The sequence below is a fragment of the Orcinus orca genome, chromosome 2 (assembly GCF_937001465.1).
Source record: "Orcinus orca chromosome 2, mOrcOrc1.1, whole genome shotgun sequence".
NCBI classification, from domain to species: domain Eukaryota; kingdom Metazoa; phylum Chordata; class Mammalia; order Artiodactyla; family Delphinidae; genus Orcinus; species Orcinus orca.
The window spans coordinates 126,663,316-126,680,785 of NC_064560.1; the positions used below are offsets into that span (position 1 = coordinate 126,663,316).

At 42.5% G+C, this 17,470-nt stretch overlaps 2 protein-coding genes across 2 annotated transcripts in view; one reads left to right on the forward strand and one right to left on the reverse strand.

Moving 5' to 3' along the window:
* Positions 1–17,470, reverse strand: part of SALL2 (spalt like transcription factor 2) — a 915,550-nt gene that overhangs the window by 850,215 nt on the left and 47,865 nt on the right. The window contains exon 3 of the transcript XR_007475760.1: positions 5,897–6,085. The gene's annotated coding sequence lies outside the window, so the exon portion shown is untranslated. The remainder of the gene's footprint in view (positions 1–5,896; positions 6,086–17,470) is intronic.
* LOC105747742 (T cell receptor alpha chain MC.7.G5-like) overlaps positions 1,262–17,470 on the forward strand; it is a 55,648-nt gene continuing 39,439 nt past the window's right edge. The window contains exons 1-2 of the mRNA XM_012537928.3: positions 1,262–1,380; positions 1,523–1,829. Of these exons, the coding sequence (XP_012393382.1) occupies positions 1,335–1,380; positions 1,523–1,829 (353 nt within the window). The 5' untranslated portion in view covers positions 1,262–1,334. The remainder of the gene's footprint in view (positions 1,381–1,522; positions 1,830–17,470) is intronic.

The following is a 17,470-nucleotide window of genomic DNA, read 5'->3' on the forward strand; positions in this document are numbered from 1 at the left end:
GACCATATCTGTCATTCATCAGTGAATCCCCAAGGTCTGGTGCATAGTAAAAATGACTAGATTTATAGGATGTGCCAATAGGCAAGCAACCTGATATAAAAAGATCAAGTAAGCCCAGAAAATTTGCCCTTGGCAGCTTTGAACACACTATAGAGAACAGGCACCATTGTATCCTACAGGTACAGATAGTGCACTTTGTAATACCAGAGAACGTGACCACCTTGGGTACTTGCTAATGGTCCTCTAGAAATGGTGGGTGAGATAGGCAGTTGGGTAAATGAGATGACTAGGGTAAGGAGAGCAACTACCATGAGGTCAAGCTAACTTGAGCTTGCCTCTATCTGAATCCTCAGGCCAGTCTGGTCCCAGTCACACTGGGGAAAACAAGAAAGCTCAGGTGGGTGTCTGCTCCACTAGTGTTGGAATTTAGGTCCTGCACCCATCCTCAGATATTGAACACCTCTTTGCTTACCAGGTGACCCTCTTCCCCGCTTCAGCTGCAACCTTCTAGTTTCCATTATTAATTTACCTGTTTAATTTCAATATTTCATAGATTATTGGCCTTGAAACCCAAACGTGCGGGTCCCAAGAATTCAAATATGCCTCTCTTTTGAAGTACATCTAAATTTAGGCTGTCATAAACTGGGAGGTAGTTGTGGTTTCTAAGTTTTTTACAACACTTTACTTTGTGTAATTCAACATAAGTGACCTAAGAACCTTACAGAAAAGAAGATAGATGAGCTCAATAAAGATTAGGGAACTGCATTAAATTTGGAGACAGTGTTTCATTGGATTGCTCTTTTATACTTGGGTGAATCGCCCTTATCCAACTTTGCCTGGAGGGAGTTTGGAGTAAACACAACAATCATTACAACACCCACAGTCCTTGTGCACACACTATCGACCTCCTTTTTTGATGGTTCTTTTGATTATGGCTGTAAAAGTCAATAATTCTTCTGGGTATTAACCCTTAACATCACCACAGTACATACAACATGTACCTCTAACATGAAAATGAAGCAACTATATCAAACTTAACTTCTAGGGTGGGAAGCAAAAATCTTGTGATCAATCAAATAAGCTGTGTTAACCTCCTCTCAATTGGCCTTATTTATCTGGACCACGTTATTGATCTTGAAGGGCACTGTCATCTCATTAACAGTCAGCAGGCTCTGCGTGCTTCCTGTGATTGACAAAACCTCTCTGGGTAACAGAACAGCTGCCAACAGGGGCTGGTTTCCTCAGGCACAAACACGTCACAGAGAAGGTGTTGACTCTGAGGAGGGACCAGGCACAGGACAAGTTGGGAGGCAGAGCTGTCCCTGAGTGGAGCCATGCAGAGGGTCTGCTACCTCATCCACCTCACCCTCTTCTGGCCAGGTAAGGCAGATCCTGGAACCTCAAAAGAGCAAGGCTCAGCGAGGCATCAAGGCTGCCAGAGCCTGGCCCTCGAGCACAGCACCCGTTACTCAATGATCTCAGCCCCAGTCCTCACTAAGCCCCTCTCATGTCTCTTCTCTAGGAGTCATGTCAGCTGTCACGCTGGTGCCTCAAAACCAAGCAAGGAGTGTGTCTGTGGGGGAATCTGTCACCCTCAGGTGCTCCATGAAAGGAGAATCCATCAGTAACTACTATACCTTCTGGTACAGGAAAACACCGGGTAACACAATGACTCTCATATACCGAGAAGGGGGCACATATGGCCCTGGTTTCGAAGACAACTTCCAAGGTGAAATTGATTTTTTAAACAACCAGGCTGTGCTGAATATCCTGGAGGCATCAGAGAGAGATGAAGGATCTTACTACTGTGCCTCGACCACCACCCTGCTGTGGGTTCACTTCTGAGCAGCTCAAAAAATGTGGAGATCTACGTGGAACAGCAGTTCAAACAAGATCATGACTTTCTCCTGAATAAATAGTTCAAGAAATGGAAGCCGGAGAAGGCTGACGTTCATGCCTTTCCTTCAGGTTCACTGGCTCACAGCCTGCCCACGCACTCCAGTGGTGCTCAGATAGGCAACCCCCAGTGGGGTGTGGCCCGGTGTAGGGCAGGAGAGAGGAGAGACAGAGTCAGAAATTGTAGCATTTACGGCACACTCTTAACAGTTTTCTTGGAGAGTCATAAAAGATTTGGCCACACAGCCTAAAGTACTTAGGATATGACATAAAGAGGCACTTTCCAAAGTATGACTATGGTGATGTACAGTTTCTCCCCAGCCATATACACCAGGAATCTAGCTGTTCTCAAGGAGAGGGGCTGGGAAGGTGGGAAGACTCCTCCCTTCCTTCGGCATCAATGGTACACACTGCCTGTCATCTTCCCAACGTGGATGGCAAGACTTGATCTCTAGCTTGCTGTACTGTTTTGGACTGTAGCCCTCCTTTCCATCTCTACCTCTTTACTTCTTCTTCTATATGTCTAGAAAAAAGACATTGAACAATTTTTTCCCACTGGCATTTCTTTATCCTTCTTTGGACAGCTCAGTTTAGACTCCACTTTTATCTTGAGCGATGTACTTTTCCAGATTTAGATGACTGACAGCCTATGCTGAGGCTGAACCTGTCCTTCCTTCTGACCTCATCTAGAAAAGCTACCATTCACCTCACTGAATACCTTACTGGAATTTTGGTGGTGATGGGTATGTTCAGTAATTTGATTATTGTGATGGCTTCATGGGTGTATGGGTATATCTGAATTCATCAGGTTGTGTGCTGTAAATATGTGCCGCTTATTAATAAAGATTAATAATCTTATCAATAATCTAATCAAAGATCCTGCTGTCCATAGAAGTACAAAAAAGGCTGACAAGTGTTTGCCAGACAACACAGTTACACAGTTGGTTCTAGTCAGGGATCCTCACTGTTCCACCAAGGCACCTCCCAATCTGCCCATCTCTTGTGATTTTGTCTGACCTTTCATATATATGTATCTATATATGATAAAGAATGATATTTGGAAGCTTTATGTAGATGTTGTCAAAGTTTTGGAACCATAGTTTTAAAAGACCTGCAAAATGGAATCCTAGGAAGAGACCCAGTGGGTCCTTCTGACAGAGACCAGAAGAATGTCTTTGATGAGAAGGAGGAGAGAAAACATGTGGACAAATTCATAAAACTGTATGTTAGCTGTAATAATGATTAATATCTGTTGAGTGTTTACTATAGGCCAAGCACTATTCTGAGCACTTTACATGTGTTATATGATTTAATCCTCACAATAATCCTATGATGCATTTTCTATTATTATCCCCATTTTACAAACGAGGACACTAAGGCACAGAAGAACTAAAACACTTGCCCAAGATACCACTGGTAATAAGGGAGGGCGACAGATTTCAGACTCTGGAGCTGAAGGACACAGTATGTGATTCAGGAGGTTGGGGGAGGGTGGTCCATAGAGGAGACTGTCCCCAGGATGTGTCAGAAATAAGGGACAACAGGGCTGTGCCCTCGCCACCAGACCTATTCAAACCAATGCTCCGTGACCATCTGTCAAGAAACTGGGACAATGCAGCACAGGTCCCAGAGGATTTCTCAATGTTTTCTAACTCTGAGATTTTGTGATCGTGACACAAGCTTCACTCCATCTTCTAAAATTATCTGTACCTCTTCATCTTTGAAACCAGGATAAGAAGAGTTACATCTTCAGAGATAATAAGAGTTCCAGTGTTGTTAAAGGCAAATGATAGAGAGGAAGTAAATTGCATTGTACATGGTAGCTATGCCATAAACGTTACTTAACATAAGTAAAGTAAAGGGCCAACAATAAAGTGGAATAATTGAGAAGAAAGTGAACTAAATTACAGAGTGCCAAGATGCAACCACTCTGCAGGTGTGGACTCACTTAATCCTTATGACAGCCCCGTGAGGTCTTTATTTGTCAGCTCAGTGTCACAGATGGAGAAACTGAGCCTCAGAGAGACTGGGTAGCTTACCTAAGGTTCCAGAAGCAGAACTAGGATCTGGGTCAGAGGCAGACGGCCCTGGTACTGGGCTAGGAGCTGTGGGATATACTAAAGAAATACATGGCCTATAACAATGCCTGAATTAGAGAACAGCTGGGAACAATTGTGTGAATTCCAGTCATCTGTGTGATGCAGAGGTTGCCCTTGACTCCTTGGCCAGTCCCGGGGAGAGGGAATGGGGGTAGGGGTACCTAACCCCTTCCACCTCCACTTCTCCCTCCCTTGCTTTAAAACACCAGTTGCAATTGCAGCTTCCAGGCTGTTCTCCGGAGATTCCTCACTCCTGTGACTGAGGGAGGACTGAGGCTACACAGCCCCCTCCCACTTCCACTCCTGAGCCCACCCCTAGGTCTGCAGCTTGTCTCCCAGGCCACAACATGGGAAATGGGCTGACATCTTCCTCCCTTCTGATGCTTGTCAAAGGCAGTAGCTTGTTGAATTCTCTTAGAGTCTCTAGGGTGCTAATGCATTCACTGCCTTCTTCTTGCCTTCTCAGAGGCCTGTCTGGAATGGCAGCTACAGGGGTCTGGGGCTAGTGTGATGAGAGCTGGAGAAATTCTGCGGGTCCCTGGAGGGTCCATAGAATTGCCAACTTTACCATCCATATATATCTGCATAGTGAGACAGAGTGTCCAAGTTTGTCTCTTCCATTTTCACTGACTTATTATCACTTAATCGAGGCAGCAGAAGGGCTCAAGATCTATCATCCACAGTTCTCTGCATTCAAAAATGAGGAAACTGACACCAGAAAGCGCTGAATTAAGGTGTGGGAGCCACCAAGCAAAGAAGAGAACTGAGTTCAAACAAAACTTTCCCCACTCTAGGTAGAGTCTTAGCCCCCTGCAGTGCCTCAGACAGAAAGTACTGGCTAATAAATTCTCCATAGCAACAAGGTGAAAAAACTCTGGAATTGAGGCTTCTTTCCTACTTCTCAATTCAACATCTTGCCTCCAAATATAAATTGAAATCATGGGGTTATACATCTCTAATATTTTTTGGTCAGAGTGCTTTATTCTTCCTCCAGCAAATACCATCTCTCCTCTATGCTTAATTTTTCTCCATAGCATTTATTACCATCTGATGTGCTGTATATTTTACTTGCTTATTTATTTGTTATTTAGCTCTCCACTGACTGGAACACAAGCTCCATGATGGCAGAGATTTTGTCTGTTTTCTTCACTGCCTTAACTCCAGCACTTAGAAATCTGGCACAAAATGGGCACTCAACAAACGTGTGGAATGAATGAGTGGGTGAAATGTGGAATGAACACTACATACCCTGCACTGTGCTGAATGCTGGGGATATAATAGTGCACAAGACTGGTGACAACTTTGCCCTCAGAAATGCTTTATCCAAGCCTCATCTATCCACTAACAAGATTTTCTGAAGGGTAGATAATAAAGCACTCTAGAACACCAAATAACTTACTCTTGGAGAGCAGACATAAGAGCTCCTACATTCCTTGGACATCCCCCCATGACAGGGATAAAATGGGGTGGAGCAGGGAAGGGGTGGGGATGGCAGGCTTTCTTGTGAAAGAAAGACTTCCATTTTTCAAAACCAAGTGATGGAATTCCATGAATTAGCACAAGTGGAGAGGAAGCCATACTGAAAAGGTCAAAACTTAGAACATGAAAAGGAAGATGGCAGACTTGGATGATTGACAAATGGAATATGGAGCAGGTCACATTGAGCCCTTTGCCTTTTCTCCCTCCTTAGGTGACCACATTCTATGGATTGATGAGTGTGTCTTCCCAACCATAAAAGGAGTGCATACGAATTGGATGAAGCATTTCTCTTGCTGGTCCCCAAGATGACACTACTCCAGCAGCCCCAGGAGAGAATCTGCCACCTCATCTACACTTGCAGATCCACATGCCTCCCAAAAACTGTCCCAATAGACAGGGAAGCTGACATAAAACATGCTTACCTCAGTGATGTTCTTGGTATTTCCTCATCTCCAGGAACCTGAGGAATTTGGAGTAACTGTGGAGAAAGCTGGAGGGTTTTCACAATTCCTCGCAAAACTTTAGGGATTCCGCCTCCAGGACTTCTGGTTGTGCTGGGACCACAAGGCCCAGGGTAGGCCTCGGAGTTGCTTTCCATCCTCACTTGTCACCTAAGAGAAGTGAGCAATATTTCTCAGAGACAGTAGAAGGAAAGTCAGCATCCACAGAGACAATACCAAAAAAAGCAAACAAACAAACAAAAAGCCCACGCAGCTTGGGTCTGAGCTGTCAGCAGCTCTGTCACATCCAAGGCCTCCTCGCCCATAAAGACTTCAACTGTGTCTGCAGAGCACGTTATGGTCATGAGTGATTAACGGAAGATTAACTACCTCAATTGCCTTAAGGAGGAAGAAGAGTTTCATGCACCAAGTTTATAAATAAAAGAACCACAAAGGAGCCAATATTACTGGCACTACATGTTGAAACCAGACAGTTGACCCAGTAGCAATAACACTCCTCTGTAAGAAGAATTAAAATCTGAGTTCACAACTAGTCCATTTCTCAGCATCCAAACCATCATTATGTTTTCCACATGAAGGATCTCCTTCTCAGCCCTACGGCCCTACCGCTATGCCCCGCAACACACAGAGTGTTAGAATGGTGAGAAACTTCAATCACCTCCTGGCTCATCCTCTTCCACTGAAGATGCAGAAACTGAGGAATGGAGAAATTGACTTTTTCTCCAGCCCACAGACAGCGGGTGGCAAAGCCAAATCCAACCCCTGGTCATAAATACCTCCCACCACACCCTGACACCCGGTTGCCACGGGAAAGCACCCTATTAGCCCTGTATTTTCAGTCTGCATCCCTGCTATGCTATTCTCCCCTCTGGTCAGCTGGAGAATCTCCTCCTAGCCAAGTTGAGCTGCAGGAGTAAAAAGTCTCATAGTTGTTGCAGGAGTACAGAGCCTCAAAGTACTCCAGAGGGTCCACTACACTTCCACCCTTGCTTTCTACCCCTTTCTAAAGAAACTCCTTGAAATCTCAAATCCTGCCCTGGGTCCTTTCGCATTCCTTTGGGAGACTAGCTCCACACCGAGTGCATAGCAGCTGTTCAGTATAAAGAAGAAAGGCTGCTCTCCCGCTCTCTCTTCACCTACGTAAACCCCACTCATTAGGGACACTGCTCCTCACTCCCTGCCTTTGTCCCCATGGCAGTACCTCTGACCCTTTCTACTGAGGAATAGACAGATCAATGGCCAGAGCCTGCCTTCCCTTCAGAGACAAAATCTCCTCCCCAAGGGTGTGGAGAAAAGGGAGCCCTCTTGCACTGTTGGTGGGAATGTAAACTGATACAGCCACTATGGAGAACAGTATGGAGGTTCCTTAAAAAACTAAACATAGAACTACCATATGATCCAGCAATCCCACTACTGGGCATATACCCTGAGAAAACCATAATTCAAAAAGAGACATGCACCCCAATGTTCATTGCAGCACTATTTACAATAGCCAGGACATGGAAGCAACCTAAGTGTCCATCAACAGATGAATGGATAAAGAAGATGTGGCACATATATACAATGGAATATTACTCAGCCATAAAAAGAAACGAAATTGAGTTATTTGTAGTGAGGTGGATGGAGCTAGAGTCTGTCATAAAGAGTGAAGTAAGTCAGAAAGAGAAAAACAAATACCATATGCTAACACATATCTATGGAATCTAAAAAAATATGGTTCTGAAGAACCTAGGGGCAGGACAGGAATAAAGACGCAGACGTAGAGAATGGACTTGAGGACACGGGGAGGGGGAAGGGTAAGCTGGGATGAAGTGAGAGAGTAGCACTGACATACATACACTACCAAATGTAAAATAGCTAGCTAGTGGGAAGCAGCTGCATAGCACAGGGAGATCAGCTCGATGCTTTGTGACCACCTAGAGGGGTGGGATAGGGAGGGTGGGAGGGAGACGCAAGAGGGAGGGTATATGGGGATATATGTATGCATATAGCTGATTCACTTTGTTATACAGCGGAAACTAACACAACAGTGTAAAGCAATTATACTCCAATAAAGATGTTAAAAAAAAATCTCCTCCCCCTTCTTTTTCAGAATAAATGCAAGTCCACAATATGACAATGCTGTTAAGAAAAAGAAAGCTAATGAGTTGCTATAAGATTATAAGAATGGCAATGTTATTATACTCACTGGTCAGCTCTTCCCACAGGGTCACTGGCCTGGCACGTTCCTGAATTAGCCTGAGTAAGTCTTAGTGAAATTAAACAGTGTTGAATTGCAGCCTGTGAAGAGTTATTATACAATGGAAAAGAAACCCACTAGAGTGGAACGTGTGTTCAAAACCTACTCTTGCCGTGTAAGAACCTGAACCCATCACCTCCCTTCCCCAGGCTCATTTACAAGGGCAGGAAGCAGGAACTGATACAGCCTGAGGTCCCTTCCCTTCTCACCTTCTATGATGCTATGATTAGTCATCCCCATTTCCTATGAGCGAGAAAAAGAGAAAACATTCTGAAATTTCAGCAAAAAGAAGTTCAAAATGAAAAATCTCCTTGAAATGAAAATCATCAACAGCTGTAAAGAGGTACTAGTAAAAATAATCATTGATGGCCTACAGGCATGGGGTACTTTTGTATGTGTAAGTCGCTGCTCAAAGTAGTTTACATGTTTTAATTTGTTTAATCTTCAAACAACCCATTGCTACTATTGTCCTTATTTTGTAGAAAAAACACGGAAGCGAGGTGAGGGTAAGGCATTGCCCAAGGTCATACTACAGCTGAGTGGCTGAGCTTGGACACAAGCCCAGGCAGCCTGCCTCCAAAGATATTGTGCAACCCAAGAGGCTCCATTTTCTGGAGCTTATTAAAACCTGTCTTTTAAAACATGTCTGTGGGCAAAAGAGTGGGTCCGATACCTTCCCAAAGTCCTTTCTGACTGTAGCAGTCTCTATTCTATAAAAGGAAGCTATGCAAGGAGTGAGAACTATCTCCTGTTGGGTCCCCCATGATACTACCCTTACTTTTCTTTTTTATTGGAGTATAATTGCTTTACAACGTTGTGTTCGTTTCTGCTGTACAATGACCATGTGTAAAATAGTAGCCAGTGGGAACATGCTATAAAGCACAGGAAGCTCAGCTCGGTGCTCTGTGACGACCTAGACGGGTGGGATGGTCTAAAAAATTTAGTCTATAAACTGCATATATGTTTTTATATATGAGTTCTTTTGATAGTAAAAAGAGCATGGGTTGTGGAATCAGACAAAAGTGAGGAAGAATCACAACTCCTCAGTTACTGTAGGACCTTGAACAAGGTTGCTTAACTTCTCTAAACCTCTATTTCCTCATGGATAAAAATACTTATGTCACAGAGTTATTACAAAGATTAAATGAAATAATTGCTAGAAATCAGTTGGCACTCCTGGGTGACTAGCACACCAAAGGTGCTCAGTAATGCTAATACTCTAACTCCTCAGCTCTTAATGGTCTGAAGGAGGGTGGTTTTTACCCAGAAGAGAGAAGAATGAAGGATCTAAAATGGGAGGAGGGTTTCCCTGGTGGTGCAGTGGTTAAGAATCTGCCTACCAATGCAGGGGACACAGGCTCGAGCCCTGGTCCGGGAAGATCCCACATGCCGCGGAGCAACTAAGCCCGTGCGCTACAACTACTGAGCCTGCGCTCTAGAGACTGCGTGCCACAACTACTGAAGCCCACAGGCCTAGGGCCTGTGCTCTGCAACAAGAGAAGCCACCGCAGTGAGAAGCCCGCTCTCTGCAACTAGAGAAATCCCGCTTGCAGCAAACAAGATACAACACAGCCAAAAGTAAAATAAATAAAATAAATAAATTTATTTTAAAATAAATAAATAAATAAAATGGGAGGAAACATTGACAATGACCACTAACATTTTTTCAAACCAATAAGTCCAAATGTGCTGCCAGCATATTTTTCATAAAAATATCTCATCAGGAATGTTCTTCCCACATGACCTGTCTAATTCTTTCCATGCATTGACAATAGTGAAAGTCTCAAAGACAAATGCAGTATTGGGAGGATCTAGGTCCCCAATAACATACTGTGTCTTCATTGTCCTTTGTCTGTACCAGATGAAGGTGGCCCAGGCCGGTCTCAGCTCTAGCAGAAGTAACAAGGAGAATGAATTTTGCATGCCAAACTCTTTTCCAATAGACATGGTTTGGATGTCTAGGACAATAGCTACAAGGAACTCTCAATTTTCAGAAAGCTCAGCCTTCTAGCTTTGAGGATATTCCCCTGCAGGGCCTTACCAGTCGTAGGCTATTTAATTAATGTACTTTATTAGGATACAGAGATGTTTTTTCATCCTTAAAAAGGAAAGTATTAAGTTTCGTTACTAACCTGTGAGGGGTTACATTTGTCCATCCTCATGCTGCCCGTGCTTTCTACCTAGGGTTAGCTCACTATGGCATTTGGCCAAGAAAACCATGTTCCCCTAAATGAATCCCAAAGAGCAATATCCTCACTGCAGTACTTTGGCTTCTTCCATTAAAAAAAAAAAAAAAAAAAAAAACTATACAGACCTTATCCAGGGGAAATAGGAAGAAAAGCCAGGGAATCAGAGCTGCTCTCTTGCCAGAAATGCATGTTCTGATGGGAAAAGATGGTGAAGGGTGTCTGCACCAAATTCCACGTGGGAAAAAAGCTGTCTGAGATCGGAGGAAACTTCCGTCTGCTAAAAGGAGCCAGCAGCCTGTTGACAAAACATTGGGGGCGGGGGGAGTCAGAACTCCTCCTTTTGTGTGACTTTAGATAAGTCACTTAAACTCTTTGAGCCTCAGATTCTCATGTGTACAATAAAGAGTTTATATTAGATGATTGCTATGCTTCCTTCAACACTAACAAACTATAGGTCTCTGCCCAGCAAGAAAGAGAAGGAAGCAGCTGTGGGACAAAGGGGATCAGATGTCACAGATTCCCAAGATTGTGATGCACAGATTCCTGCCTGGCTGATTCCTTTATGTGACTCAATAAGGATAAAATCAGAAAAAGAACTAAACAAAATACACTCATGATTAATCAAAGGGGATTGAAAGTCATTGCTAACCTCACACCTGCCTTGCTTTGCCTTCAGCTCACCTCCCTTGGGATATTCCTCCTCTTTAATGCCTCATCGGGATTTTTCAAAAACTGTGATCACTCACGGTTGAAGCTTTTCATCTCCCATGTATAAAAGGATATGCAAAGAGAGTTCAGTCTCCTGTTGAGTCTCTGCCAAGGCCTGGCAGTTCTGGGAAAAGAGCCAAAGACCCCATATTTCTTGGCTGTTAACATTCTCCCATCTGTGCTCAAGTCGGCAGGCTGGGCTTCAGGCTGTGGCTTGTCTGTAGTCTTACAGATAAGGAACTCTAGGTTTTCTAAAGAGACTCCAGAGAATGTTTCTGCAAGAAAGTAACTTGGCCCTCAAGTAACCAGACAGAGGATTATCTGGTTATATTTGGGGACAGTAAGAAAAAGACCAGGAAGTCTATATTCTATATTATAGCCTCAGAATCCAATCTCATCCTCCAATCCAATCCAATCACTTCAGGTACTGATATTAATTAGATCTTAGGTAATGTTCATAAATATCAATGTCATCTGTGTTCCCAATACAGGGTGTCCTACATCGTACACACGCAGGTGGAGAGGGTAATGTCCTCAGGTATGATAACAGCCCTTAACAGCATTCAAAAAGGAAAGACCTGCAAAACACAAGACATCTCACTGTGTTTCTGAGCCAGAGGCTCTGCTAAACAACAGAATCGGGGATCAGACCAATTGTCCACTGTGTCTCCCTGATTGAACTCACACAAAATAGCAGCTGCCATTTTTACTCCATGCAAGGCATTCAGACCCAAGTTCCCTGAAATGTTGTTACCAACATTCTGATGGAAAAGTACATGTTCCAAACTGTTAAATCTGACCATTCTCTAAGCATGGGATTTTCTCTTTTTCTGTAAATGTTCTAGCTTATTTTTATTTTCTAGTATTTCCTTTCTGAAGCCAATTCCCAAAGGGCTCTCCTATGCTTTCTCATTCCCATTACAAGGTCAACATACAAGTTGAATATTTTAATTTCTTCAGACACCTCTATGGAGAGATTTCCACTTCCGTTTCTCTGTTATCCCAGGCACCTACCAGGAGCAAGGAGCTCAAGCTTGGACAACCTTGGGATATACAGCAACAATAAACATGCTCTCCATGTCATTGTCCCATGGCCAATTACTCAGTGTCTTCGGTGGCATTTGTTTCTCAATATTTTTCTCTAATCTTGATCCTTGGGCCTCCACTTTATAAATTCATAGTTTCTTCTTTGAAATCCTCCCAGCGTCCCTCACCCTGAGCTTTACCCCTTCCAACAATGACATTTCTCAGATCATTTGCATCTCAACAGGGAAATGATGCAAAACAGGTCCCTTCCTATTCCGGTTTTTTGCTTCCCACTCCTACCCCTACCCATTCAGGTCTGGAAAGTTAGCACCACCTTGCGCCATTCATGAGCATTTTCTCAGAGATCTGTTTCCAGAGAAGCATTTTGCATGTTCTGAAGGGAGAAGATGGGTGAAGGATATCTTTTGGGGACCAAGCCTGAAGCCCACTGATATTGTGACTCTTGAAGGTGCTTGACTCAGAAAGACTGGAAGTTTCTACCTAAATCCAGGTCCAGCTACTTCATCACTGTAATTTGCCATTGGAAAAAGGATGGGCTATCTACATATCACTCCTCTAAAGGCACAGAACTGAATCTTAAATTCTACCTGATGTTTGGATTGTGAAGCTCCAGGACAAAGGCTGGGATGCACCAGTTCTGTGAACTCTAAAGGGAGCTGTCCAGATCATATGCCTTCAAAGGAAAAAAGAAGTGCTGTCACCTTAGAAACTCCAACTCTGGTCCACTTGTGTTCTCTGATACCACACCTCATTCTATCATGTATTTACGGCAGATCTGGTCTACTCAGAAATAACCTGGACCGAGTCAACATAGTCTTTGTTAGTCTTCAGACTCAAAGTGAAGTAAGGGAATCTGACTCCAGAGTAAAATCTTCCCCTCTCTCCAGTACAGGCTCCAAAAGCTACGTATAGAGCAGGTCTCTAACCACCCCATTTTTACATTTGGATGTATTTCTCCCACTTCCTGTACATTGTTTCTTCGTACAAAGAACTCAGTGATAAAAACTGAGACTCCATCCTACATACACTGATTACCTCAACTATCAGTGCAGATTGAGTGTACGGAGGGAGGACAATTTTGTACCAAGATTTATTTATCTCTGTTTTCAGGAAAAAAACAATGGACACTTTCTCCCTACAATGGCTTTCTCACTGATAGATTATTTGCCACAAGGGGTTCAAATGGTTCTGCCATCGCTTTTGGGCTTCCACACCCCAAGCCATCTGGTCTCCATCACAGCTGAAGGAGGATCTCCTTGTTCAGCATTGTTGATGCCATCACACTGATCCCAGAAGTCAGACCTGACTACACAGATTAGCTAATAAACCAGGGAAAGCCCGTGTTCTAAGACAGAGGTGGAAAGTGGTGGGATGGATGGGACCAGGGTGCTGGGAAACTGCTCAAGTCTACCGCTGACTCAGTCTTCTCATCACCTGCCTAATGCGTCGAAGAGATGCGTCTTCCTTATGAGGTACCAGAGACTCAGAATATCCACATCCTGTGGTTCCTGTACCCCCTAACACCCCACATTTGAGTTCCTTTCCTATTCAGAGAACAAAAGCTGCTGGCTTTCGGCCAGTTCACAACAGATGTAAGGCACAACCGCCAACTACCCAGGAAGCATCCACCAGGGCAGGGCATGAGAATCTGCTTCTTAGAAATTCCCATTCTTGTGGTCCCATCAATCATCTAACACCTGCCCAAAGAGAGACTGAGAGACTTTCTCCTGAGCATATTCTGGGATTTAATGCTTCCTGATGGGAATTGAGATGGCTGAGTTGCGACTAAGTTTAAGAGACTGAGAGTTAAGGGAATTATTGGAAAGCAGGTATTACTCTACATGTACTTTAGGCACACCTGCACATCTATCCAAAACTTTGATACAATGTCTTCCTAAATCACTGACATTGCCCACCTCACTCTCTGAATCCATGAGGTGATCACACACTGGACAGGCTTTCAAAGCCATGAGCAGCAGGACCTTTCCTTTCTCCACATGCAGGACAATGGAGTTGGGGATTCTGCTCATCAGAATGTTATTGCTAGTTTGTGAAAGGCCTTGCAAAGATGTCCTTGTACTGCAACATTCTGTAAGAGATTGTACTTTGACTTTCTCTAAGGCCGTAGATCTCTTTTGCTACCTTTGTGACCTAAGAGAATGGTCCCTTCTGTGTACTGCCTACTTAGTAAAGCAAAGAATAATAGGAAGCACACGGACACAGTAAAAGGAAAGACACAAAGACATTAGTACGAGGGAGAATACTGTTGTGGACTCAGAATGTTTATCACTTGAATTGATATTAAACTGAACTTCCTAGAAAATAACGATAAAAACGTCAATATTAAGATATGTATTTTCTTAGTGTCTCTGAAACAAAATATGTGCATTCAAGGAGTACAGAATCCTTGAACCCTGTAGCTTTCACTAAAAGAAGTGCTTAACTGTGGCTGGAATAATCCAGTGTCCTGGTAGTAGCTAAGGGAGGCTGCCAGCTGCCAACCCTCTGCAAACTGTAAAGTAGGTCATCCACGGCTCCTTGTTCTCATCTTTCTGGGCCATTTTCTCGGACCCTCCTTCCCATCACATACCTCATATGCTTCTATTCTATTCCCATCAAAACCTGGTATCAAGAAATGACCCGAAACTAGTTCATACTAATTTAGCGAACAATGGAAATAGATGGAGGCTTTAGGTTCTCTAAGGTTGGGGTGGGAGGGAGGGAACACGGTATTTTAGTAGAGAAAATAGCCAAAAGCTAAAGACTAAAGAAACCATGGCAGAATTTTCAAAGCTTGAGGACACTGCCCACAATGAAAGATGGAAGTTTGTTCTCTCTTTGTTTGGAGGCTCAGTGTGGATCAGGCAAAGAGAGTCTGGAATTTCCCAGAGCAGGCAATTCTTTCTCCGTGTCCAGGAAGACAGAGAACATTAACCTGTCTACAACAGAGGACAGAACTGGGGCCAAAAAGAAAAAAAATAAAAATGATAGATAGATGGATATAGAGATTTCCAGATATAGATATAGATGTAGATATAGATGTGGAAAAAGATTTCATCTCAATAGCAGGAATTGCTTTTTTACAGTTGACAGCCATTCAGCAGTGAAACAAACATGCTTGCGAGAGTGTAAGTTCAGGTGGGTGAATACACTAGAAAGGTTGTCCTCATTGTTTGGGAGCTAGAACTCAATGACCTGAGTTCTTTTCCTCCAGGAAATTCATTATAGAATCTCTGTTGAAAGACAACCAGGACTGCTACCAAAAAGTAGCTACAGTTGCTACGTTGGTATATCCTGTCCCAGTTTCTTTATCAATGTATAAATTATTACACACTCTGTATATGTAATTATACCCCCATATACACATTTGTATCTTTTTGAACATTATAAAATCAATTCTCTATGTTATCAGATGCTTTTTCTTAATAGTATTTTTAATAAGCTACATTAATATTGTATCCAGGAATAGCTATGGTATAATCAGTCCTCTTATGGGGAATTTAGGCACCTCCTATATTTCTCCTATTATAAGAATTGCTGTGATGAACATATCTGTATATAACTTTTCATTATTTAAAATTATCATCTGTGTATGTGAGTAAAACTTCATATATATATGAAGTTTATATATATGTAAGTCTCACTTTCCCTCAATTAAAGGATTCAAAATAAAGTTTCTTAGCCAACTTGATAATATAAACCTGAGGAGGGATAGATAAATTGTTAAATTCTTCTTTAAATTTTTAATGTATTATTTTGTTACACATGCATATTTAAAATCACATTTCATATAAAATAGTATATTAATTTTGAAATACTTGTTTTTGTCTATTCTCATAGTTCACAGAATTTTTTTTCAAATTCCTCACAAGCATCTCAAATCAATGTATTTGTCATCAAAGAGCTGCTGTTTTAAATAGTCAAATTTTTTGACAGCAATCAAACTCACTTGTATCTAAATTGCTTGAATTATAGCACATTAGGAGTCCATGTATGAAGCTATCACTAAAATATCTGGAACAACAATATCTATTCACAAAACATTAGGACTGTTCATTGCCACTTATCCTGTAAGTGAATATTCATGATTTACACACACACAAAAAAAATTTACTTTAAGAGGTTTGTTTAGGACTTCCCTGGTGACGCAGTGGTTAAGAATCTGCCTGCCAATGCAGGGGACATGGGTTCGATCGAGCCCTGGTCTGGGAAGATCCCACATGCTGCACAGCAACTAGGCCCGTGTGCCACAACTACTGAACCTACACTCTAGAGCCCGCAAGCCACAATTACTGAGCCTGAGTGCCACAACTACTGAAGCCCGTGCACCTAGAGTCCACTCTCCGCAACAAGAGAAGCCACTGCAATGAGAAGCCCACGCACCGCAACGAAGAGTAGCCTCCGCTCGCCACAACTAGAGAAAGCCCACACACAGCAACGAAGACCCAACGCAGCCAAAATAAATAAATAAATTTATTTTAAAAAATAATAATGTTTAAATAAATAAATTTATCTTAATAAATAAATAAATTTATTTATCTTAATAAATAATTTTTAATAAATACATAAATAAATTAATTTTTAAATAAATAAATAAAAGATTTGTTTAAACAATATTGAACACTTGTAATTTCAAAGGCTTACTCCCAAGAATAGTTACTAAGTGGTTGTTAAACTTGTTAGTCATCTTTTTCACTAATCTCATCAGCTGACTTCCAGAAGTATCCATGAAGTAGCATTCATTAAGATTATTAGAGGTTGGACTTCCCAGGTGGCACAGTGGTTAAGAATCTGCCTGCCAATGCAGGGAACACGGGTTCGAGCCCTGGTCCGGGAAGATCCCACATGCCTCGGAGCAACTAAGCCCGAGCGCCACAACTACTGAGCCTGAACCCGCGAACCACAGCTACTGAAGCCCGCGCGGCTAGAGCCCATGCTCTGCAGCAAGAGAAGCCACCGCAACGAGAAGCCCGTGCACGATAACAAAGAGTAGCCCCCACTTGCCGCAACTAGAGAAAGCCCGTGCACAGCAATGAAGACCCAACGCAACCAAAAATAATAATAATTAATTAATTAATTTAAAAAATACAAGGTCATCAAGGATTCAAGTTTCAAGCAGAAATTTTTTAAAAAAAAAAAAAAGATTATTAGAGGTGAATGTGTCTTCACAAAACTGCTTAACTGTGCAAAATCAAAGAATTGCATAAAAGTATTATAACACTGCTTTCTGTATTTTTGCAAAGAATCAAATATAAGGGGACTCTCTGTTCTCTAAGGATTATAAACCTCACTTTATATTCAAACATATATAGTATTTTCTCACTGTAAATTCCCCAAGGTGGAAATATTTGC